This window comes from Camelus dromedarius, chromosome 1 (genome assembly GCF_036321535.1).
Source record: "Camelus dromedarius isolate mCamDro1 chromosome 1, mCamDro1.pat, whole genome shotgun sequence".
NCBI classification, from domain to species: Eukaryota; Metazoa; Chordata; class Mammalia; order Artiodactyla; family Camelidae; genus Camelus; species Camelus dromedarius.
In genome coordinates this window covers 64,357,609-64,383,745 of record NC_087436.1, presented here as the reverse complement: position 1 = coordinate 64,383,745, position 26,137 = coordinate 64,357,609, and the positions used below count along the sequence as shown (strand labels likewise).

Sequence of the window (26,137 nt, the reverse complement as noted above, 5' to 3'; positions counted from 1 at the left end):
CTCTCTCCTTTCTTGTCTTTTCATAGTAATACAACTTTAAAGGCTTCCCAAAAACCTGAATAATTAACTTTTGATTTCCATTTTAGTGCACAGTAGTTTTTTCCTATAATGAAAATGTTTCCTAATTTTTGGTAGATTAATGGGCTTCATGTGTTTATAATATAATTTTTATTTATTTTTTTCTATTCTGACTGAAATGGAAAATAGTTTTCAAATGTTTGGTTGCTGATAAAAGCAATATATATTTATTTTCTGTTACAAATGAATCATACCATTTACTATAAAACATCTAGCAATGTTTCATTTAGTACATGTGTTAAGAGATGTTAGGATGCTGTAAAAACTGCAGCAATTATTGTCATGAACATATGGAATTGTTCTATCAAATTTTAAAGTGTAATTTAAAGTAGACAAATGGGAAGACAGGCTCATTTGATATTTTGCATTGTTTTAAGACTTTTTTTTCCTGGTAAGTCATAATATGCAATTTTAAACATTTAATTTTTTCCATATGGAATTCACTAGTTATTTCATTCCAAGAGTACGATGTGATGGTTCTCCTCTTTTTACCTTTTATGAACATTTTATTTCAGAATAAAAATACCACTGATTTTTTTTTTTAAATTTAAGGAATCTTGGAGGTTGTAGTTAGGAGGAAGCCTGGCCAGTGCTTCCCACATCCAGTTTCTTTCTAGTTGCACCTCCAACAAGCTGGAGTGCAGAGCTGGCAGTGACAGAAAGGAGGGACCAGGTCTTGGTTAGAAGCATCAGCACACACTCAGGGGTGAGTACCAGCCCAAGGCTTCACTGCTAGGCTCCTCAGATCAGTGACAAAAAGAGGAGGAGAATTTGCAAACGCCTTATGTAAAACTTGTAACAAAACAACAACAACAACAAAAAAGAATTTGAATTCAACTTTAATTCCTGCCAAATATCTCTTCTTTAATGTAGGACCTCCAATCAGATGACAAGGCGTTCCCGTGCTCTATGTGCTGTGAGACTGAAACAGAGGCACTGCTTTTCTTTCAAAATTGGAGTGCTCCCCTGTGGGAACACTGTTTGTCTTCTTTGGCTTGGTTTGGTTCTGTTGAGGGGAAGTGGTACTGCAGAGACCTGAAAGATTCTGAGTCTTTGTGATTGGCATTGTTAATTACAGTAAAGGGAAAACCAGTTTGTGATATGCCACATGAAATTCTGAATTACTTTCGTAAGGGAAGGAGAGTTTTGATTATCTCCCTGCATTTATTTCTCTTGTTTTCTGTCAAGAACAGAGTTTCCTCTGTTGAGCATTGTTATTTTTAGGCATGTGCCTCCCCCAGGATCAGAACCATTCTTAGTCATTAGTGCCATTAAACCAAAGGCCAGAGGTCAGGCAAAAGGGGGCGGGAAGGGAGACTAAGAGGAATGGGAGTTAGATTCGTTTTTCAAACGGCTGCTGTTTCCTGTTCAGTTTTTTCTTCTGAAAATATTCTAAGTGCTGAGAGATGACTACTTATCCCCAAACCTATGGGCATATGTGAAAGAGCCTACTTAAACAATCCTTGTCCTAGTTTTACGGGGGAGGGTCTTCACAAGCCAAGGCAAAATCTGATCCTCTTTAGGTTTGTGGAATTTCTAACTACAAGAAAATGCGTAATGTATATTTGAAAAGAGCCCTGAAGTTTTCTAAGCTCCTAGACTAGATTCTCCAAGAGGTATTTCCTTACAAGAGAACTTCCTATCATTTTCAGTAATAGCAAACTTTGTATTCAAACCCTTCCTTCTGACACTTAATAGTTTCTATTCCACAATTTCGCCTGCTGGGTTTAAAACTGAAGCTGGCTTCCCACTGTGCTGGTTACTTCATTAAGAAGAAAATGCTGGAGTGATGACATTGCCTATAATCCTTCTGAAAATTCTCTGTTAATTACTAACGTAAACAGTGTGTGGGTGACTATTCCTTATGTGGCCTATCTAGATGTTTCAAACAACACTGACAGAATAAAATGACACTGGTGAGATGAAACTCACAAGCATAGGCCTTCCTTAAAAAATTTATGAAGATTATTGCTTGAAATATCATACATAAATAGAAGAGAGAAAATCTACAAAATCTTATCATTCAATATCATTCAATTCAAGACTAAAGGAATGGTTTGTGGATACATTCCCAGGCCACACTTCTTGTCAAGTTAGTGACATTTTTATGGCTCAAAATATAGCCTCTTTAAGTATACAGATGAACTTTTAAGTGGGAAGTAAATGCTTTCAAGAAATAATAATAGCTTTGTTTGTATCTGTAATATATTATACAGTATTACATTTGGCATGATTCTTTCTAAAGGGTAAGTTATTTTGTGATATTCCACATAAAATTTTGAATTGCCTTTGGAGTAAGGGTGGATAGTTTTCATTATCTCCCCAGTATCTATTTCACTCATTTTCTATCAGGAATATATATATATAAAACTTTGGTGAGCATTGTTCCATCATTTTGAGGCATGTGCTTTACCTGAAATTGGAACAGTTCTTAGCTTCAGAGAGAACTTTAGTAAGAGTGATGACATTCTTACATAGGACTATACAACAAGGAATGGGGTAGGGAAAAGAGACTATACATACTACAGAAATGAGGCCTGAGGTCCCAGAATTTAAAGAAATGAAAGCCCCACAAAAATTTTTTTAAAAAAAACTTCCTGGTTTCAAAGGAAAAATTCATGTGCTTTAAGGATTTTTCCCAGAACCAAAAGTCTCTATCCAAAGATCATAATATGAAGTTGATATATTGCTAAAGAAGTTGATGTATTGCTAAAGACATAATGGAGAGAGATTCTTTCTGAGACAGAAATTCTTTAAATACTTCACTTTTGACTTATATAGGAAAACAAACACCAAAATCCTGATTGACACCTCTAATTCAACAACAGAGGATAAAACAAAAATATGAATCTCTAGTAATAATAATAGTAACTACTTTAGCATTGTGCTATTATACACGTGAAAAAACAGATTTTTCTATCCTCAGTATGATCCTTCAAGGCAAGTATTTTACCTCTAACTTGCTCATAGAAGCAATGTGCACCAGGACACATGGCTTGGATTTCAAATCAAAGTCTGCTGTAAAGATTGCAAAGCACATGCTCTGAACCTATAAGGGGAGATGTAAGTATCTAAGGAGGAAGGAGTTGGTTTCTAAACCTCTTCCTAAAACTAATATAATTTTGGAACTCTAAGACATGTTTTCCTTAAAAAATCTCTATATCACTGTTGAATATCTCATTTCCAGTTTGTTTCCTCTTTAATCAGGAAATTTCATTTTTGAATTATAGTCTAAGAATTTAAACTAAGTTTTTTCATGTTGCCAATAAATGAAAGACATACAATATCAAATGAGTCAGTCCACTTTCCAAATAAACTAGTTATGAAAATAGATTAATTAATATATAAAGGCTCAGGATCACATTTAACTTTGGATGAATCATTTTATCTGTTTGAGCATCATTACTATCAATACTAAAATAAAATGTCTTATCTTCCTGATATAAATAATAAATTTTTAAAAATAAAACAATGAAATAAATGGATGAGAAACATGTTCCTCTACTTCTTAATAAATGAGAGGAAAAGTAAACCTTTTGAAATCTTGAACCATTAGATAACAATATAACTATATGATTCCAGTGTAAATACATTTTTTAATGGAATTAATCAGCATCCTAGAAATACACATCATAAATGCTCTATACACTTATATCTCAGATATTCTCATTTATTTGTATTTGTATACATGTTGTATACACAGGTATACCAACACTGCTGGCATAAATAGTTTCAAAGCTGCCACGCTAGGGGTACACTGAGTTCATGCTATAGAACATGTTCTTCCATTGTTTCCCACGAGAAATTGTGACACAACAGACTAGAGGATTCTAGCAGGTAAGATGTATGTTGTAGCTTCTTTTTGTCATTTGTTGCTGACATCATTTTATAATGCAATTACAGCTTGATATCAAATATGTATTCAACTACATCACATGGATACTTATCTTTTCCTTCATGTGTAATGATGCAACATTTTAGACAGGTTATATACTTCACATCTTACAGAGACAAATTTTTTTCCTGTTAGTTTGCAGATGGAGCTCATATTCCTTTCCAATATCCATGTGGGCTTGTGCTGCTTTTAATAATTTATACTTTTTCACTTCTATAACTTTCACTGAAAGATTACACATAATTTTTGTTATAGTTGTAGGGTTTTTTTTTAAAATGTCACAGCAGGGAAGTGCTCTTGGAGGAAATAATTTAATGTAAGTCATTTGAAGGACTCTACCCTTTTTTTCCCCCCAAGAATTGAACTTGGAAAGTAATTCAGAATCCTATCTCCTCAGGCAAGGATGATCTACTTGAATTCCTTGGTAAGGTGAAAGGCCTTTTATTATGACAAATTTTGCAGAGACTAATTTGTGAAAAAGGAGTGCATTTTTGTGAACCTAATTTCTAAAATACATAGAGAAATAATTCATACTGTCTAGATGGTTATAAATGATAAAACTAGTCATAGATATTTTACACCATACTCTAAAGAAAAGACAAATATTTGTGGTTTGAGGGGAGAATTAAGATAGTAAAAAACAGTATCTAAATAAAGTTAGAACCATGCAGATATAACATATATCAGAGTCACATATATAACATATTCTTATGTAACAGAAATGCCCAAGGATGTAGCACACAGCTAGGCCAGGTAGGCTTTATGGGTATAATTATGAAAGAGAACAAAAAAATACTATTGCCATGAAATTAAAAAGTAAGTATTAATAAATCAACAGATAATATTAGAATATTATCTTTAATAAGATGTTCATATTGGTAGAGGACTGCTGTAAATCTTTCACATAAAATTACTACACTATATTTGATGAGTAAATTCAAATCTCCAGGAGTACACTTATTAAATATAAAACATACAGCATTGTTTAGATGACCAGTGGTGAAGATCTGGGAACATCAAAGTATCTCTAAATAATTCAGCAACATCAACAATTCTATCTGAAAAGGTTCTTTTTAAGTTCAGTTGTCACCTACTTCCCTTCAAGCCCATAACCATCAAGTTCCTCCTTTTGTAACAATCATCTCCATCTCTTCTTATCTTTTTTTATTACTTTTGAAATATTTTCTCTGTTTATATTTTAATATTTTTGTAGGCTTGAATTCTTTTCCAAATATTACTTCCTCAATACACTAACAAGTCTAAGAAACGGCTCCAAATGTTTATTTTCATAGTACTAATAGCTCTGGGTACTAGCAGTTTTGGAAAGACCTCAAGTCTTTTTGAGCCAAAGTACCGAAACATATATTTATAAATCGAAATCAGTCCATATGCATGAAAAAACATGTTTTGCTCTTACCATTTGGTAAACCTAGTTACAAATAAACATGATTTACATATCTTTCTGCAACAAATATGACAAAGTAAATATCTAATTTTATAGAAACTGGTATCAATTAATGTAATTTTTCATATTAACAAATATTAGAGTAATGGTTATCCCCCAACAATTTGAGAAATACCATTTTTTCCCTATAGTGAAACTATAATCACATCAACACATCATGGGAAAGTTCAAAATGCTTTACATAGAGTGACTTCATAACTATACTTCATTTGGTCATAGTCTTAATAATAAAGAAATAATAAATCAGTTAAAGCTTGTGTCTAACAGAGTATTCAGGGAAGCAAATTTACAATATATTTCAGCATAATCTGGCAGGAAATGGAAAATACTAAACAAGAATAAACTGACATCTATACTAAAATGAAGTTACCATATGTGGTAAAAATAAAGATCCACTTTCATTTTTATAACTATTACCAATAGCTTTGTGGAGATGTATGCTGTCTAAATTTCTCATTATATAAAGCATTAGAAATTTTGAAGCACACTGTTATTTATATTCAAGTTTGATTAAGAAAGGCTGGCATAATACATTTTCTCATTTACAAATATTTCAAAGTATTCATGTGATATATTAAGTTTTTAACTCATGAGCCCTCACTGTCTAAAGTTTGCACATTAAGTGCTATCAGTTTTCTTTTATTTCCATATAACATGCAAATTTAAACTTATTTTCCAATATTATCAGTAACTTCTCTTTTACTGAAATATTCCAATAGATAATTGTGTCTCTATAAACTCCAAAATGTTAAAAGCAATAGTAAAATCTGTAAATCAGTAAATTTTACCACAAGTACTTGAGTGATTTTTTTCTGAAAACTTATCCAAAGGCAGAAAATAAATGCCGTATAATTTAATAAGCTTCATGCCAGGTTTTCATTATGTCACTAATAGTGTATGTACGCGTGTGGCTTGGCACGCACACATGCACATGTGTGTATTTTCTTTTCAGTAATAGTGACTGATCCATACTTGTTTCCTGGGATAGTCCTTTTACTAAAAATAGTGCATATTTTAGACAAATGACACCAGGTGATTGACTGTAGTAGTTACTGTGAATTTTGGAGCTGGATTGCCTAGGTTAAATTTGCAGCTTTGCCATTTAACTGTGTAACTTGGATATGTTAATTAAACTCTCTATGCTTTAGTTCCCCCATCAGGAAAGGAATGACGGTGGTATCCATTTCATGGGAATGAGGGAAGAATTAAAGAGTTAATTCATATAAAGTCCCTAAAACACCGTATCACTCATACAAAGTTCTCAATTAATATTGCTTATATATGGTTATAGCTGGTAACATTTAGTAATACAATCAGCTCTGTTCTATCAACGCATGTTTTTTCAAGAAGCATTGATTACCCGAAACACTTTATAAACGTAATTGATTCAAATAAAAAAGGAGTTGAAGACTGGAGAGTTTAAGATTCACAGTAATCGAATTATTTCTATCAAAAATTTCAATAATAAAAATTTTGTATAGCTATAGTTGAATATTAATAACACTTGAGCCAAACAAACCCAATATATGGTTGAGTGTTTCAATGAGAGGAAATGAGTTTCTTTTCCCACCATCATGATCATGATAAGGAGCCCTGTTGTTTTTTTTTTTTAATTTATTTATTTTAATATTTTTTTTTTTTGGCTGGGGAGGGACATAATTAGGTTTATTTATTTATTTATTTTAGGGGAGGTACTGGGGATTGAACCCAGGACCTCATGCATGCTAAGCATGCGCTCTACCACTTGAGCTATACCCGCCCCCAGGAGCCCTGTTCTTAATCTTAACACTTTATTATTTTATCATGCTTGCTACAATAAACAAAATTCCAAGCGCCTCAAATAAGGCAGTATATTGGCTTTAAAATAAGTTCTTCACTAAGTTAATTTCTATGTGCTTTAATTCCGTGTTGATATAATGGGAGTGATAATGATATATATTTCTCAGTGTTATTGAGAGGAATAAATGAGATAACCAAAGGTAAATTCATCACCAGAGTTTACAGTAAATAAAAAGCACACAATAAATGTTAACAGGTATTATTGCAAACAATAACAACTTAATATGCTTCCTACTTATTCAAGAGCATAATATACTAGATAGTAAAATTCTAGCTAAAGGTAAAATCAGTAAGCAAGGAAAGGATATTTTCCCAAAGATAAAACTAAATGGCTATACTGATCAATTTTATAAGGCAGGTTTCATTAAAATCCTCTTCTTATTTGACCAACAGATTGAATTATATAAAATGTGAACAATTTGAATATTTCACTTGCTTTTTCTTATCTACTAAAAAAGTAAAAAGATCTTTCCTTGTGACAAAAATTACTCTTAGTGCACTGCTAATTATTAGAGAATTACAAATCAAAACCACAATGAGCTATCACCTCACACTTGTCAGAATGGCTATCATCAAAAAGTCTACAAATAATAAATACCGGAGAGGGTATGGAGAAAAAGGAATCCTCATACATTGTAGATGGCAACGTACATTGGTGCACCTAGTATGGAAGATAATACAGAGGTTCCTTAAAAACTAAAAATAGAGCTACCATATAATCCAGCAATCCCACTTCTGGGCATATATCTGGAAAAGATGAAAACTCTAATTTGAAAAGATACATGCACTCAAATATTCAGAGCAGCACCATTTACAATAGCCAAGACATGGAAACAACCCATATGCCCATCAACAGATGGTTGGCTTAAGATGTTGGGGGGTGTGTGTTTATAGGTATATATATATCCACATAAATATATACAATGGAATATTAATCAGCCATAAAAAGAAAGAAATATTTCCATTTGTAGCAACATAAATGGACATAGAGAATATCATACTAAGTGAAGTAAGCCAGAGAAAGACAAATATTATATGATACCACTTATATGAAGAATCTCAAAAAATAATACAAATGAATCTACACACAAAACAGAAATACATTCACAGACACAGAAAACAAATTTATGGTTGCCAAAGGGGAAAGGTTGAGGGGAGGGAAAAATTAGGAGTATAGGATTAACAGATACAAACTACTATACATAAAATAGATAAGCAACAAAGATTTCCTGTATAACACAGGGAACAATATTCAATATCTTGTAATAATGGAAAATAATCTGAAAAATATATGTATATATAACTGAATCACTTTTCTGTACACCTGAAACTAACATAATATTGTGAATCAACTATACTTCAACTTTGTAAAAAATGAAAAAAAGTTTTTCTAGTGTCTTAGAAGAAGAAGAAAAAAAAAGGCACAGCAAAAAAACCATGGACTTTGTACCCAAAGAGAGCAGGCATGTTTGTACCATCATATAATAAGTAATAATAAGTAATTTCAGGTAAATTTCTTACGTCCATGTAACTCAGCCTCATCAATGCAGTCAAAATACTTTGAAAGCCACCCCCTCCCCCAATAGCTTCAACAATCTTTAAAGTCATTATGATAGAGAAACTGAGGTTCTTATTCTAAATGTCTGCTAGATATCATCGTAACATATTTTCCTCTAGAGTCCAGTGATGTCTAATTAATCAGTGACAGAATTTATGCTCATAATCTGCTTAGTTCTTTTCCATTAGGATTTAAGCTATATCCAAGATAACTACTTCAGCATTTTAATCCTATATCCTCAAATTTTCAAAAACTTCTTATCTTCTTTCTTTGGTAGTATCTTCTAAATATTTTCCACAAGATGCCAAGTTCTATAGGCTGACTATAGAGTGTAAAATCAACTAAGAAGCTAGAGGTATGGGAACAACTATGTGATCATTTATTATGAATGAAAAACTATGATTCTTATGTTTTATAAATTAAATGTGAAACAGGTAAAATTCCAGGTAAATCTACCATTCTCACTCTACCTCTAATTTAGTTTTTTTCAGGTTTAGTTTGTTTGCCAATGCATTTACTAATGGTTACAGGCATTGGAGTTACCATTAACACTGCTAAATTAAAAAGAACTCAGAAAATTTAGAGTGCCAGGAAAGAGCTGCTCAAAACTCTTTAAATTCTGTCTTTACAAGGTTGATTCTTTTTAAAAAAGAAAATTGACAATGATACATTAAAATGAAAAACATATTTTCCAGTATACATACTTATAAATTTAGTTCCTCCAACATATTTGTTTTTAGAATTATGTCATGACAGGACTCTCTCTCCCCTCCATAAAAACATACTGTTAATTTGTGCAGTATTTTTATTTTAAAAATTTGCTATTCTAATTTTCCATTGTTTTAATCATTTTACTTTTAAATTAAACAGGTTTTCACAATTCTAAGAAAGATTTATCACATGAGTTTCTGAACAGAAAATGATGCTAGTAATTTTCAGGCAATGGGTCTAATTCTTATTTGGTTCTTTATTAGCAAGGGCTATTGTATGACGTATAGCTATTCTTCCCTTCAAAAATAATTCACTCATAGAAAAAGTCTAAATGACTTTAAAGCAAATAGAATGAGTATTATGTGATGTAAAAATAATAAAAAACAAAACATTAATCATTAATTTTCAGCCAGTAAGTAGAAATGAAAAAATAACTGTTTATTAAATCATTGATTTTCATAAGGTTTTGTCTCATGATCTCTTTAACTCTTAAAATTATTAAGATTCCCAAAGTCTATCAGTTTATGTGAGTTATATCTTATCAATACTTATCATATTAGAACTAAAATAACTCAAGACTTTTTTTAAAGTACATTGTAGCTACTACCTCGATCCTTGCTAAGATGTGGGCAATTTTGCTACCATTGCTTTTGCACCATCAGTGTCTATGTCTAAGACAATGAAAATGGAAAATAATATGTTAATATTGTTATGAAAATAGTTCTGGCCATGTGGAATCCCCATAGAGGACTCAGGGATTCCAAGTTTCCACAAATTGTGCCTAGCACAAAGTGTGAATATTTCTCAAGGTCTATAAGACAACCAACACAACTCCCTTTCACTTTTATACTAAGCTTTCAAGAAACATTTCAATCATTAAATTTTTAAATTTTGAACTACATATATTATATATAATTTCATTCAAAATTAAATTAATAGTAAGTTGTACCAGGAAGCATTTTAGTAGAATATTATCAAATACATATTCTCAGAATTGAAATGCGACAAAACATTAAAAAAGAAGAGATAAATATCTTCCAGACAGAAACTTTCCAGTGTTTCCATTGTCTCTGCATTTGGGATTTGGGAATAGAAGTTATCTTCCTTCCTTTATTTTCTTCCCTCCTTTTTTTTCTTTCTATTTTCTTAATAAACTTGCAAACAAACAGTAATACTTAAGGCAATTAGTCATATATTATAGTTCCTATGCCTATCTGTTCTTTTGTTCATTTTACTGTATTCATGGGAAAGTCCCTGAAATGAAGAATTGTATTTGATCTGTTATTATTCATAAAAGAAATATAAGACATAATGTAATAAATATGTCAAAGGAGCAAAGGAGAATACTCAAATTGGAAAAAAAGAAACCCTCATGTCTATACACGGTTATTGCAGAATTATTTACTCAGCTATGTACATACAAAAACTGCCACTGGCATTTCTTCTTCTACTGCTATTGAAGGGGTTCTTAACTTCACCAGAATTGAATACAACAGAAACCAAGACCTTTTTGTATGCTGTAAAATCCCCTGCAGTGGTACTGATATAAACTGAAATACAACTTTTCAAGAAAAGTGAGAAATAATTCTTTCTCCTTTCCTCTCTGCCTCTTTTTGTTTTGCATGTTTCTGATGTGACTCTGACACATGAAAATGTAATATTGCTAAAATGCTGCTAGAAGATTAAAAGTCAAACTTAAATGTCATTTAAATAGGAAAAAAAATACTCCTTTATACATTTAACATCGCTCCTTGACAGAAAACTCTAGAGCATCTTTTAAATGTCTAGATTCATAATCTTTTGATTCTAGAGAAATCAAAAGGCAGGGAACATATTTATGTCCATGCCTCCAGAAATAACGGTTAATATATCTTTGATAACAACCCCACTGAAACATCCACTACTCCTAGCTTGATTTCAAATATTGTTTTAGCTTAAAAAATAATGCATTTAGGATAGACGAAAATAGACAAATCATCTCATGGGGTGAGGAAGGAGATGGGGATTAACAACAATGGGCATGCAGAATCTTCCTGTAGTGATATAAATATTGTAAAACTGATTTATGGTGATGACTGCACCACTTGGTAAATTTACTAAAAAAAAAAAAAAATCAATGTGCGCTTGAAATGGGTGAATTATATGGTACATTAAAATATTTTAATAAAGTTATATTAAAAAATGAATGCATTGAATGAGAAAAGCCAGATACTAAAATGCAAGTACTATATGAAGCCATTTATTTAATTCCAAAATGGGCGAAACTAATTTAAGGTGATAGAAGGCTCAATAGCAGCAATTCTTGGTGGGGAGTATGGCTGGTACAGAGCACAAGGCAGGTGTCTGAGGTGCCCATAATGTTCTCAGTCTTCACATGTTGGTTAATTGGATGAGCTTGGTTTGTGAAAATTCAGTGAGTTGTAAACTTATGTTTACAACTTATACCTCAATAAATAAATGTACGTCATATATACATATATACGCTTATTCAAAATTCCTTTTTAGTTTAAAACATATGGGCAATTCTATGTAAAGTAAGGCTGTTATATCACATATTTAAAATATTTATCATAAAAAGCTGGCATGAGGATGTCATAACATATGATATTCAAACTTCACACATTTAGATGGCATTTATGTCCAATTTGTAAAAATGGACACCATTAGGAGGTTATTGACAAGGGAAGTGTATCCAAACTAATTTACCATAGAATTATCAAGGTTTCATATGAGCATGTGCACTGGATCTATAGGGATGGTTGGTGGTGGGGGACTGGTCTCAGGCATGTTTGGAAGAGGGTCTAGAGAGATTAAATGGTGCATGGCAGACACCAATAAGCTTGTAAAGCCCTGCCAGAAAAGGATGGGTGAAGGGTCACTGAAGGGAAACTGTTTCCTTGTGTTCTTTTTTGGTGTTTGTCCATTTATATATCTAAAGACACTTTGGTTATTCTGGTTCTACCTATGCCCAATCCTTCAAGGACCAGCCTAACATTTCCTCTTCAGTGAACATTCCATAAAACTATCTAGGTAGAAGAGATTTCCCACTTGTTGTGAACTCTTCAATAAATGTAAATGAGATGAAAGTAAATTACTGAGCTAATGATATAGCTATTTGTTTTTATATCAGCCAAAAAACTACAATTTTGTGGGCAGGAACCAGGCCTGGCTTATTCATCCACTGAACTCCAGAGTAACTCTCATAATGAACTACAAATCATGGACTTTCAGGTGTTTGTGGAATTAAAAAATGTAAGTATTTCCATTAATAACTGAAGATAACATGAAACCTCAGCTGCATTCAAAATGCAAAACTTTTTCTGCAGTTATCAGTTGCCAACAGTCATTTCACATTTAGATTCCAAAGCTATATGTACTGTTTTTTTAAACTCTGAAGTGTGTAAAGACAAAATAAAAAGAAACAAAAAATTACTCAGATAATAGTGTTAGGGAAGCTTTCAAACAGCATGACAAAATTGGAGAGCATATTTATTCACTCACTTATGTATCATTACATATCAAAAGTTATTTTTGAGTAAAATCAAAAGAAGTCTGCCCTCTAGAAGTCTATAATTTACTTAAGATGAGGCAACTGACTGAAATGTGACAATATAGGATTATTGTTTAGACGAAATAAAGATGGATGTAGTTGATAGTCAGTGAATGAAATTAGAAGTTCTGAGAAGGATAATAAAAGCATTTCTACATTTTAACAAGGCTTCTAGTAGTATAACGAAAAAGAGGTAAAGCACAGGGATTGGGGGCAGAACAGCAACAGAACACACTTGGATTTGAGAATACCAGGCTCAATCTGAAAGGCAATGAGGAAACTGGCTTCTCTAGAGCAGATGTCAAACTGCATAGTTCTACTGGGGAAAAAAAATGCAGAAATCACATGTCATACCCTTTTTGTTTCAAGTCTTCCTTTTTTCACACCTAGAACTAACATTTTAGTATACAGTTTTAATTATGTATTTGTTGAATATGTATTCAAACATTTGTGTGAATAACATTTCATGCCTGTCCTTGCCTGTGACATCTGTCTAATTTTTGAGGCTGAAGCAAGTTATGAAGCTTTTTAACAAGGTTATGTAAAGATACATAAATAATTGTTTGTATTTAGTGATAATCCTCCCATGTAGAGACATGCTTAGAAATTTTAGACTCTGACATAGTGTCATTCTAGAAGTTTAAAAAATCTAAAATATCTTTTAAAAAACATGTTTTCTATTATGATTTTAATTCAAACACATTTAACTATCCATAACATAATTTATATATATGCCCATATCATAATTAGCTATTATTAGCCTTATTTAACATGCTATCATTGGCATGACAGTGAAAGTTCATTATAAAGCAGCTTAAGTGGACATGATCATCCATCTCTTGGGAGCTTACAAGATGGAAGACGATCTCTTCTCTCCAAGAGCCAAAGCATTTATTTCAGCCAAGTGTCAATTTAGTACATTTAACAGTTCAAATACAAACAAGGAACTAGCCTCCATGGAGAATTAACCACAGCTATTTCAGCTAACTGACAATTTTTATTTGAGAACCCCCCAGGAGGGCTTCTACAAATGATTTACTCAGGGTGCCTGAAGCAGTTTTACTCAGCAGATTTGTCACTTCATAGATGCATCCTATATAATTCAGTAGCTCCAGAGGATCCATTGTAACTAATTTTTGCAATAATTATAAGATTAAGGACTTATTTTGGGAGCCATTAATAATATCAATGAAAGGATTAAGGCAATTTCAATGAAAATCGTATAGAGATCAAAGAGCTAGTGATGTTAATGCTTCTGCTACATTCTAAATGAAAACCTAATCACAGGAAAGCTGAAAATCCTCCTCAACTCACATCGAGAATGGATTCTAAAAAATCCTATGTTTGATGATCTGACTGATACAAATAAAATGACAATTTAGTCATGGTGTCTATTCTATACTACTTATGGAAAAGTACACTCTTGAAAGATGATTACAACACTTACATGTAATGAAATGCTTAGACTTCTTTTAGATATAACATTGGAGAATTTAACCATAGTTAGAGATATGTCAAACATATAACAATGAGAGACACACACAAGAAGAGTTGAATGCAACCAAACTTGTATCAAATAGAATCCCTAATTTTAAAGGCTTATTTTCTGTTAAAATTCACCTTAGCATGAGTCAGCATTTTAGAAATAGACAAATAAAAGCCCTCAGATTTCCCCAGAGAGACCACTATCCATCAAGTATGCCTCAGAAGCTTTGATCACCAAAATCTTGGCATGATATAATTTCTTTTAATAATTTATACACATAATTTTTTAAAAATATTGACTATCAATGTATTAATTACACACAAATATATACATATATATATGTATCTCTCAAAATTTTCAGTATCAAGAAGATTAAAAATAAGGTAGGCTTTCTTAAGCACAAGAAAGATAATTCTTTAAATCTTGTTGCTTTTATACTTCAATTTGTTTATTTTTACATATGCTATGATTTCCTGCATATTTTAAGAAATCCTTAAACAAAAGAAATGCCTAAATAGAAATTCTAATGAAAAACAAATTCACTAAGTAAATCATTTATTATTTAAGAACTGCTTTGTGAGCAAGTAATCAGAAAGTATGAAGGCTTATAGTAGGCTTATAGTATACGATTTTGTCACTGATTTCTGAGAAATTGTAGTAATAGTGAACACATATTTGAAATATATTTAATATTTAGCTAATTTATCAAGAATTTTTAGTATAAAAATTTTATAATATGGATTCCTATTTACCAGTCTCTTTAGAATTAAAGATCTTCTTTTACTTATCCAGGGACTTTATATAGTACCTTAATTTATATTATTTGGTAATATACGGTAATATTTCAGATAGCTTAAATATATTAAATGAATTAATTTACATACTAGTTATCAAAGTAATACTTTCTTTACTGTTCTCCAAGGTCAAATGGTCATTAATCAATAGTCTTTTACTATATTTTGATTAATAACTATAAATATTTCCTGTCAATTTAAATTTTATTCTCTTTATCTAAACTGATGGAAAATAACTGCTAGTAGTAAAACAGTTTTTCTGTAATTTATGGAGAAAATTCTAAAATTCTGTTTTTGAAAACTGAAAAACAAATTTAGTTTCTCAACTAATGAGCCCAGTTTGAGAGAACAAAGAGTAGACCATGAAAAAATAATCTAATACATTTTAATATTTTCCAAAAAGTACTTGCAATTTTAAAAGTAGCATTTCAGTGATATGGGGAATAGTTTAATACTGAAAAAGAAGTTCAGAGAATCCTAAAATACACAAATTTTTTATGTTCTTACCTACACTCAATATGTCACAGATGCATTTTGAAAGTTTATATTAAATGCACAAAGAATATTAGAAATATCATACCTTTGAGACATAATCTTATAGGCGTCAGGCAGATAGCATCGTATATTCTCCATCTGAGCAGGGTCAGAGTCACAAATTTTGTCATCAGTCCTCCCATAGTTGGCACTTTCGATCATAATGACATCTGTTCCTGGACAGCGGAGCTCTATGGGGTAGCTCTCACAGGAGAGCTCTCTGCGGACCACAGCCATCGGAATTGGGGCACGGCTGAAAGCTACCAGAAGGAGGAGAAAGAAAAATAAATCATCTTTTTTATCTACAAAGGAAAAGTATGTGTTTAGAATAAGCTAAAACAAGGAATAAAGCAGTTGTGACTCATAATTTTAACTAAAAATAGATTTCTCACACTTCAGTAATTTCATAGGATTTTTAAAATGCTAACAATAATAATTATTTCTTAAAAACCTTATATGTATATAAAAAATGTAAGTTATTTTTTCTTATAAATGGAAAAAAGCACCATGGATTTTCTAAAATATTGGCTGGAATGTGAGCTAAAGACAATACAGAAATATCATGCAGTTTGTAGAGCAAACTGTCAGATTAACCTCAAGAATATCGTGTGCATGTTTTGTTTTGTTTTATATGGAAACCATTACAAAAAAATGCACTATTCTTGAGTTTGTACATACTGATTTAAATAGTCTATTTCAATTTTTAAATTGTTTTATTGTTTCAGGTATGAGTTAATTATATAAATAGTGAATGTTCTTTATTTAAGAAAATAGAAATTTGTATGGAGACAAATTAAATTTTCCTTCAGCTCCCTCCCCACATATTTCCTCCAGTATCAAAAGACAACCAGTTAACAATGTGGTAACCTTTGTATTAGAATTTTCTATAGGAAAAAAAAAAAACATTTTATGTTTCTTCCTACCCCTCTTTTAATCCTACCTAAGTAACTTACTCAGGTAATATAACACTACACATATTGAGACCTTGATGTATTTTATTTATTAATTTAACAGTGTATGATGGAAATATTTTCATTTCTATGCCATATCCCTCATTTTAATGGCTGCATTATATATACATATAAAACATAATTTAATTGGTCTTATGTTGATGGACATTTAGAAATGTCCCAGTGTTTTTGTGCCATAATATTGCAAAGAAAAATAAACATATCTGTGTACCTTGGATAATATAGAAAAATACAATTATCCAAATACATTTTATGGTATACTTCTATAAATGAAATTGGTGAAGAGGCATATATATTTGAAGTTTGGCAAATATGAATAAGATGTCCAAAAACCTTACTACAAATGCACATTTCCACCAGCAGTACTTTCCTCTTCAAAAGTACATGTTAACAATTCCTTTATATTTTGACAATGTGATAGACACAATATCTTTAATTTTCACTATTTTACTTACACAATATACTTTCATATATTTATTGACCCTTCATAATTCTTTTGTGAATTGTTTGCTCACATTTACACATAATTTGTTTTTGCAAAAGTTCTTGGCAAAAAAGAAAATTGAAAATTTGTTCTTTATATTCATGGCAAATATGTTTTTCCAGTTTGTTACTGCTTTCAGATGTTTGCTGAACATACATGTTTCATTTTTATACAGAAAATCGTCTATCTTTTCATGTCGGGTTTAAGAGTTTCACATTCCTAGATTATGAACATAATCAGTACATTGTTGGAAGACAGTCAAATATTTTATTGTAAAAACTCAACAAGTCGTCTTTTAAAAGCACATAGTTGAAATTCTAAAATTGTGATTACCAGCCAGCTAATAAGTTGATTTTCACATAAAAGAATTAATCATAGGGATAAATGCATGATAGCTATAAATTTGCATGGATAGTTGATTAACTCACTAATGTTCACATACATAAAACATATTTAAATAAATACATTCAACTTTTCTTATGGCTTTTTTTTTTTACTAAACATGAAATGTTAAAGGTAAAGTAGAGAGAAGTGAGAAAATGTTAAAAGAGTGGGAATAAGGAAAGAGAAATTTTTTTACTATAAATATTTTCCCTTGAAACTTACAGAAAATATTGATTTGGTTGTGGAACCACATGTATTATTTCAAAATTGAGAAAGAGATTAGTTTTTACCTCATTTCTATAATATTTTGGAAAAACTATAAACGTACCAAAGACCCCAGAATAAGTTCAAAGCAGGTTAAAGTGCTCAAGCTGCACTGCACAGTTATTTCCATTCTGGACTGGTTATCATTCAACATCTGTTCTGTTTTCTCCCCTATTCTCTTCAAACACAGGCAGGGAGACAGACAGACAGACAGACAGACAGACAGACACAGACACACACACAGACACACACACACAAGACTAGCACATCCACACCACTGATCAAAGAAATGTTATGAAGATTAATATAAACAGAAATTGGCTGTAACATTATTTCTGAAGTTTGATGTTGAGTCAGCATTTTGACAGGACAGTCTCACAATAGACACTGAATTTCTGAAATACGTGTTTCTATTGTTTCTAAAATAAGTATACATGTTTATTTATCATTCTGAAATTAGTTTGCTGTTTAAACGTGAAGTCCTTGTTAGTACCAAGATTCTATCTTAATGGAAAAAGATATTTTGATTAGTATATACAGTATTTTAAATAATAAAATCATTGAACAATAAAAATGTTCCAATTTGGGAATCCAGTTTCATGATTTTAATCAGTTTAAATAGAACCTACATGTTTTGTGTTTGCTTTTTTATAAAAGGTTCTTGAAATCAGAATTTGTCAGAATGTTTTACAGTAAACTTTAGAGCATATGCTAAGAGACAATTTGTTTCTTAACTTTGGTATAGCCATTTTAAAGAAAATCACATTGAACTTGCTTCCAAACATTGAGATGATCTTGCTATATTTTGTTAACCTAACCAATTAAGTTAATTGTTTAAAACAAGTTGGTTTAACAAAAAAACAAATAAGCAAATCATACAGTCAAAGCATTTGTTTGACTAAGTGGACAATCTGGTTGATTAAACTCATCAGTCAATTTTGTCAAAACGTGTACACAGACTTAGCTTTAATCTGGGTCTTAACTGCCAAAAATATGATTTAGAACCAGATCCCAGACAATTGCAAGGTCAACTAAAATATGGAGTCCCAAATTTCTCACATATCTCTTCAACCCCTTAAGAATTATTCAAAAGTTATAGATACGGAAATTTTTACAGAATACCAGAGTTGATTTGTGATGCTCTCTTCCATTTAATATATAATTGCATTTGTAACAGTAACTCAGTGATAAATTGCATTCCTAAATGATGGATGCTTTCTTTTAAAGGAATGTGTTACTGGAAATTACTGTATAACATTATCTAATTAGCTACTTAAACTACTTTTAATTATATTGCAAAATGCTTTAATCAACAACCAACATTCAATGAAAAAATATGCTTAAGGTAAATGGTCTTTGTTTTGTTTACTATTCAGTTATCATGCTAACAATGGAGAGACTTTGGTTACTAGAGAAAAAGATTAAGATATGGAAAATGTCAACAATTCAAATTCAGGTTAGTCAATGAAGAAGTCTGTTGTATTCTGTAGCAGGGTAATATTGCATAGGGCACTGTGAAGTGACTATGGAAAAATAATATGGGACTTGAGCTCCTTCCCACTTTTATCCCATGAGTTATTAATCTTCTGTAACAAGGAACAGAATGTCACCTATTGGGTGTCTGATATACATTGGCTGAATAAATTGGAAAAGCTTTAGATGTGGAATCTGGTAGACTTCTGGTAAGATGTTGTACTTTGGAACTACCCATTCACCATGGGACTATGGAGACACAAATAAAATTGAGCTTCTCTGCTAAAGATGGCCAGAAACTCAGGATGTGTCCAAGTTCCATGTCAAACACATGCCTAACTAAAAGCGCTCCTGACCCAGGATTAAATAACAAGAGAAATAGCTCCCTGTTCATGATTAGCTGTTTCAGTATAAATCACTCCGATTCATTTTTCCTTTTCTGAGACATCAGCCATTATATTGCTGAAACCTCTTGTTTTTTTAAGTCTTTCCTCGGGCTTTCTTACTGTAATCCTGCTTGGTGACAACGGACTCAAAATGCTATAAATTCTTGGTGAATTGTGAGTTATGCTAACTAAAGAGACTAATCTAAAGATGGAGGGGGGAGGATGGAGACAGGAGGCTAAAAGCTAGAGACCAAACAGGAAAATGATTACTCCTGCAGGATAAAGTTGCAGGATACAAAATTAATATACAGAAAAATCTATCACATTTCTGTACACTAACAGTGAGGTATCAGAAAAAGAAACTAAGGAAACAATCTCTTTTACCATCATATCAAAAAGAATAAAATACCTAAACAGGCAAAATACCTATACTCCAAAAACTGTAAGACACTGATGAAAGAAACTGAAGACCACACAAACAGATAGAAAGATATAATGTGTTCTTAGACTGGAAGAATCAGTATTGTTAAAATGACCATACTACTGAAGGCAATCTACAGATTCAAAGAAATCCATACCAAAATAGCAATGGCATTTTTCACAGAACTAGAACAAATAATTTTAAAATTTGTATAGAAACACAAAATACCCCAAATGGTCTCTGGAAACAAGAACAGAGCTGGAAGAATCACTCTCCCTGACTTCAGACTATATGAAAAGCTACAGTAATAAAAAAGGTATGGCAATGGCACAAAAACAGACATAGAGGTCAACGGAACAGGATAGAGAGCCCAGAAATAAACCCATGCCCTTTGGCCAACTAATCTATGACAAATGAGGCAAGAATATACAATAGAAAAATACAGTCTTTTCAATAAGTGATGCCGGGAAACCTGTACAGCTACAGGCAAAGAATGAAATTAGAACATTCTCTAACTCTGTGTACAAAAATAAACTCAAAATGGATTAAAGATCTAAATGTAAGACTGGATACTCTAAAACTCCTAGAGGGAAAAAATAGGCAGAACACTCATCGACAAAAATAGCAGCAATATCTTTTTGGATCCATCTCCTAAGTGAAATAAAAAAAAAGGGCAGAACTGAATAGACTTTTTTTCTAAAAAGGAAATGAAGATGGCCAACAGGCACATAGAAAGATGCTCAACATTGCTAATCATCAGGGAAATGCAAATAAAAACTCCAGTGAGGTATCATTCCACACCTGTCAGAATGGCTATCATCAAAATAACAAACGTTGGCGAGGATGTGAAGAAAAGGGAATCTTCCTACACTTGGTGGAAATGTAAATTGGTACAGCTGCTGTGGAAAACATTATGGAGGTTTCTCAGAAAACTAAAAATAGAACTACCATGTAACAAAGCAATTTCACTCCTGGATATATATCCAAAAAACTCCAAAGCACTAAATTTGAAAAAATACATGCACCCCAATGTTCATAGCAGCATTATGTACATTTGCCAAGATATGGAAGCAACCTAAGTGCCTGTCAACAGATAAAGGGATAAAGAAGATGTGATATATATAATGGAATATTTCTCAGTCATAAAAAAGAACAAATGTTGCCATTTGCAGCAACATGGATGGGTCTGAAGAGCATTATGCTAAGTGAAATAAGTCACACAGAGAAAGACAAATACTGCATGATATCACAAATATGCAAAATCTAAAAAATACAAGAAATGATTGAAACAAAAAAAATCAGACTCACAGATAACAGATAACAAATTAGTGTTTACCAGTGAGGCAGAGAAGGGGCAATACAGTGTGGGGGAGTGGGAGGTACAAACTACTGCATGTAAGATAGGCTTCAAGGATGTATTGTACAACATGGGAAATATAGTCAATATTTTGTAATAACCATAAACAGAGTGTAACCTTTAAAATTATATTAAAAAAATTTAAATGTAAGGCAAAAAAAAAAATTCCTCCTGGATTCCAAGGAACAGAGGTCAGAGACTTGCTAGGATAACCCTAGGACATTAGAAGGGAGTATGCAAAAAGGAAGTGCTATCTGAGACATAGGATTCTAGGATAAAGTATATAAATAAATATAAGTGAAAGATTCAACACTGATTAGGAGGCAAGCAGCCAGCTAGTTGGTTGACGGAATTAACCCAGTGTAATTAAGTTTTTAAACACGTTGAATTTAAGGTGTCAGGATAATACTCAGAAATGTTCAGTCCTCATTTGCATTCATGAGTCTAGAACTCAGGCTAAAACCATGGTAATAAACATGAAGTAGCTCAAGGAGTGCCTACAGAGTGGAAGAGAATGAATGCAGAAGTTGGAATATCAGCGGACACTGAAGAAATGAAGAGCATATTACTTAATCACTGGACATATATAATTTTAAAATGTGTTTACAATCCTTTGATAGTTCTCCATTTTTATCCCCTTTCTCCCTGAATGTGGGCTTTACTAAGTGACTCACTTCTAATGGACATAGCCTAGTAGAAATGAGAGTGTATTATTTATTTCCAAGAGCAGTTTATTAACAAGCAGCCCATGAGAAGTTTAGAAAAGGAACTAAGAACTCTGCTGACAGCCAGAATGAACTGGCAAGGAGGAGAGTGAGGCATCTTGGAGGCTGACCGTCCAGCTACCAGAAACTCTTCCTTTGGGTAACTACAACCTTAGGAGAAACCTTGAGTCAGAATCAACAAGCTAAACTACTCCCAGATTGCTAACCTAAAGAATCCATAGAGGGTAAAGTATTTGTTTAAAGCTACTAAGTTTTGGGCTATATATTACCAATACAGTGCAGAATTAATTAAGTCTGAAAGAATGTTTAAAGAGTGGACATTGAAACTGTTAGATGATACTTAAGAATTACCAAATTAGTAAAAGAGAAACATTATGAATGGACCCACACTGATAGTCTATTACCATCCTCTTGCTTAAACATTATTTAGGCCATTAGTTTTTTTTTTCTTAATATAATATATTTTAATCTTATTTTATTATTTAATCATGTATTTCATACATTATATATAATATAAAAATACTCAGTTTTCAGCACTATAAATAGATTACCAGTAGGATTAAAAACAATTTTTTCTCCTATCTACCAATGATCGTAAGAAGGAAAAAAGGCTCTTTTGAAAACTTTAAAGTGAAAAAGGAAACAGATCTGGTTCCTTATGAAGAAGAAGTAAATTAAAATATTTCTAAGTCAAGGCTAATGACTTTAAAGGAGTTTCTTAATTATAGAGAAGGACATTTACATATCTGGAAGTGGGTTTTTTTCTACAATAAATTATCAGCAATAACTTTTAAAAATACTTCATAACTTAAATGCTGCCAAAAAGCAAATATTCCCAATTTTAAGTTTCAGCAGAGCCTATGACATGATATTTTTAAATGTACATATTTTTCTGTGCCTTTTTACATGCCAACACTTATCCAAGTTTTAAAATATGTGCCCCAAAAATCTAGTCTGAAATACTTGAAAGCAAAAATAACACTGGAAACCCAATGAAATATCAATCTATCATCTACTTTCTTTAAAAGTACATCTACTACGAGTTAAACATCTAATAAACTGAATTTCAGCAAGTCTATTTCAACAAAGAATATATATAATTTAAATATCTTAGTATTTAATTAAGTGTAACACAGTGACAATTAAAATTAACACCCTGGAGGAATAACCAAAGGCAATTATGTTCTGAGGTCAAAAAGAAAAGCGTGAAATTTAGAATTACCAAAATTACAGCGGAAAAAATGTTAGAATGAGTGGACTATTATAAAACAATTAATATAAAGCTATTCCTTTTGACTTATGAAGCTTTGGCATGAGGGTAACATTAATCACACTTTTTGAGGATACATATACAAAGTGGTGACCTTTAAATTAAATTGTCCACATGGAGATTGCCTAAAAACATAGCAAGTGTCTGAATAAATCAATTCATATCTACTTGTTATAAGTTTTCAACATTTAATAAAATTACATTCCACACTGTCCTCCAATTATATTCATAAGGGATAAAATTTCTAAAACTGTGTCAAGTTTCACATACCGCAATTATCCCAGGCTTTTTCTAAATGTCAGAAACTCCAAACTGGCTGTTCAAAATGTTCTAAGAGTAAAAATTATAATTTCAAGACAAACAAGAATTCAGTAAAAAGAATTATACAATTCAAAAGAAATTTTAAGGGATATGGCAATTTAATTTCTAAATGCATATTTATCAGCTACAATGTGGCTGCTGGGAGTTATTAAACATAAGACATGGTTGTTGTTTAAATTCCCTCTCCACTTTGGGATTATCTCAGACCTAGGAGTTATTCTGTACAGAATGGGATTCCAAGAGTGTGGCAGAAGGAGCTTCAGAGGTATCACACAAAATCAAGAAAATGATAAACATTCATGTGTGTGATGTTTAATTCTGTGTGTCAATGTGACTGGGCTAAGAAATGCCCAGGTAGCTGGTAAAACATTTCTGAGTATGTCCCTGAGAGTGTCTCTGGAAAAGATTAGCAAAGATTATTAGCATTTGATTCTTTCTGTAAGACTAACAAAGAGCAACCTCACCAATTTAGGTGGGCTGCTGAGGGTCTGAATACAAGAAAAAGGCAGAGGAAGTGTAAATTTTCTTTCTGCCTAAGCTGGGATATCTATTTTCTGCCCTCTGACATTGTGCTCCTGGTTCTCAGGCCTTTGGACTTTTACCAGTGGCCTTCTGAACTCCAATGGGGACATACACCATAGGCTCCCTGAGTTTTCAGGTTTTTGAGTTTGGACTGGAACATCACTTGTTTCCTGTGCCTCCAACTTGCAGATAGCAAATCATGGGACTTTTCAGCCTCTATAATTGGGTAAGTCAATCTCTCATATTAAATATTTTTATATTAATCTCTCACTAACTCCAGTATAAATATATATATATATCTACATATAGATAATTGTGATAAGGAAACATGACACAGTTTTAGAAATTTTCATTCCTTGTGAACCAAACTGGAAAACAATCTGGAGAACCCTGACTAACAATGTGAGTGTGGCAAAAATCCCAAAAGCCAAAAGACAGTATCCATGATTCCTAAAACCAAAGGTTATAGAATAACGACAGTAAGATCAGATGGGTGAAAGTTCATGACAGGGGAGGGTAGACGGGCAGATGATCCAGAGCAAAAGTACTGAGACTCTTCCTAAGTCTCTCCATGTCACTCTAAAAGCTTACAGTCACAGAGAGATCGCACACACCTATGCAAAGCTTAACCATCATGAAGTACGATGAAAGTGTAAAACAGATGAAAAAGTAATGAAGCTATACGTTTCATTGCTCAAGAAAGATTTTTGAAGGAAGCAAACTTGAGATAGCCTTAAAAGATGAAATACTATGTGAACATGGGCAAAAAGATAATAACTATTCCAGGCAGAAATTCTGAGTAAAGAAAGTTATATTCAGTATCTTGAGTGAGGATCTTGAAGAATTATCTGTACCCTCGTGTTCATTACTGTATTGTTCTCAATAGCCAAGACATGGAAAGAACCTAAGTGCCCATCGAGGGATGAATGGATAGAGCAGATACACACACACACACACACACACACACACACACACACAGGAATATTATTTAGTCATGTGAAAGAAGGAATTCTTGCCATTTGTAACAACAGTGATGAACCTTGAGGACATTATGCTAAGCGATGTAAGTCAAAGACAAATACTGTATGATATCACTTTATATAGAATCTAAAATAGCCAAACTCATAGAAACAGAGATTAGAATAGTGGTTGGTGGGGGTTGCGGGATAAGGTAAATGGGGAGATGTTGGTCACAGGGTATAAATGTCTAGTAGTTATACACTTAATAAGTTCTGGAGATCTAATATATAGCATGGTGATTACAGTCAACCAAACTGTATTATATACTTGAAAGGTGCTACAAGAGTTGACCTTAAATGTTCTTACCACAAAAATAAATGGCAATTATCTGAGGTGATGAAGGTGTTAACTAACTCTACTGTAGTAATCATTTCACAACATATACGTGTATCAAATCAACATGTTATACACCTTAAAATATACAATATTACACATCAATTATCTCAATAAACATGGGGGAAAAGATATATTCCCAAGAGATGCAGGAGTACACAGAAAGAATTAAATAGTAGTGAAATCAAAAAGAGCCTTAAAATCAGATTGAGAATATAGCCCAATTTATACAGGGCAATGGAAGATTACAGCATAATGGAATAACATAATAATAATATTAATGAAATTAATCTTCA

General features: G+C 32.1%; 1 protein-coding gene across 14 annotated transcripts in view; it reads right to left on the bottom strand.

The window, feature by feature from the left end:
• Positions 1-26,137, bottom strand: part of ADGRL3 (adhesion G protein-coupled receptor L3) — an 826,419-nt gene that overhangs the window by 468,281 nt on the left and 332,001 nt on the right. For all 14 annotated transcript variants that reach the window (XM_064484960.1, XM_064484967.1, XM_064484927.1 and 11 more), the window contains exon 5: positions 15,957-16,170. In XM_064484960.1, coding sequence (XP_064341030.1) covers positions 15,957-16,170 — 214 coding nt within the window. The remainder of the gene's footprint in view (positions 1-15,956; positions 16,171-26,137) is intronic.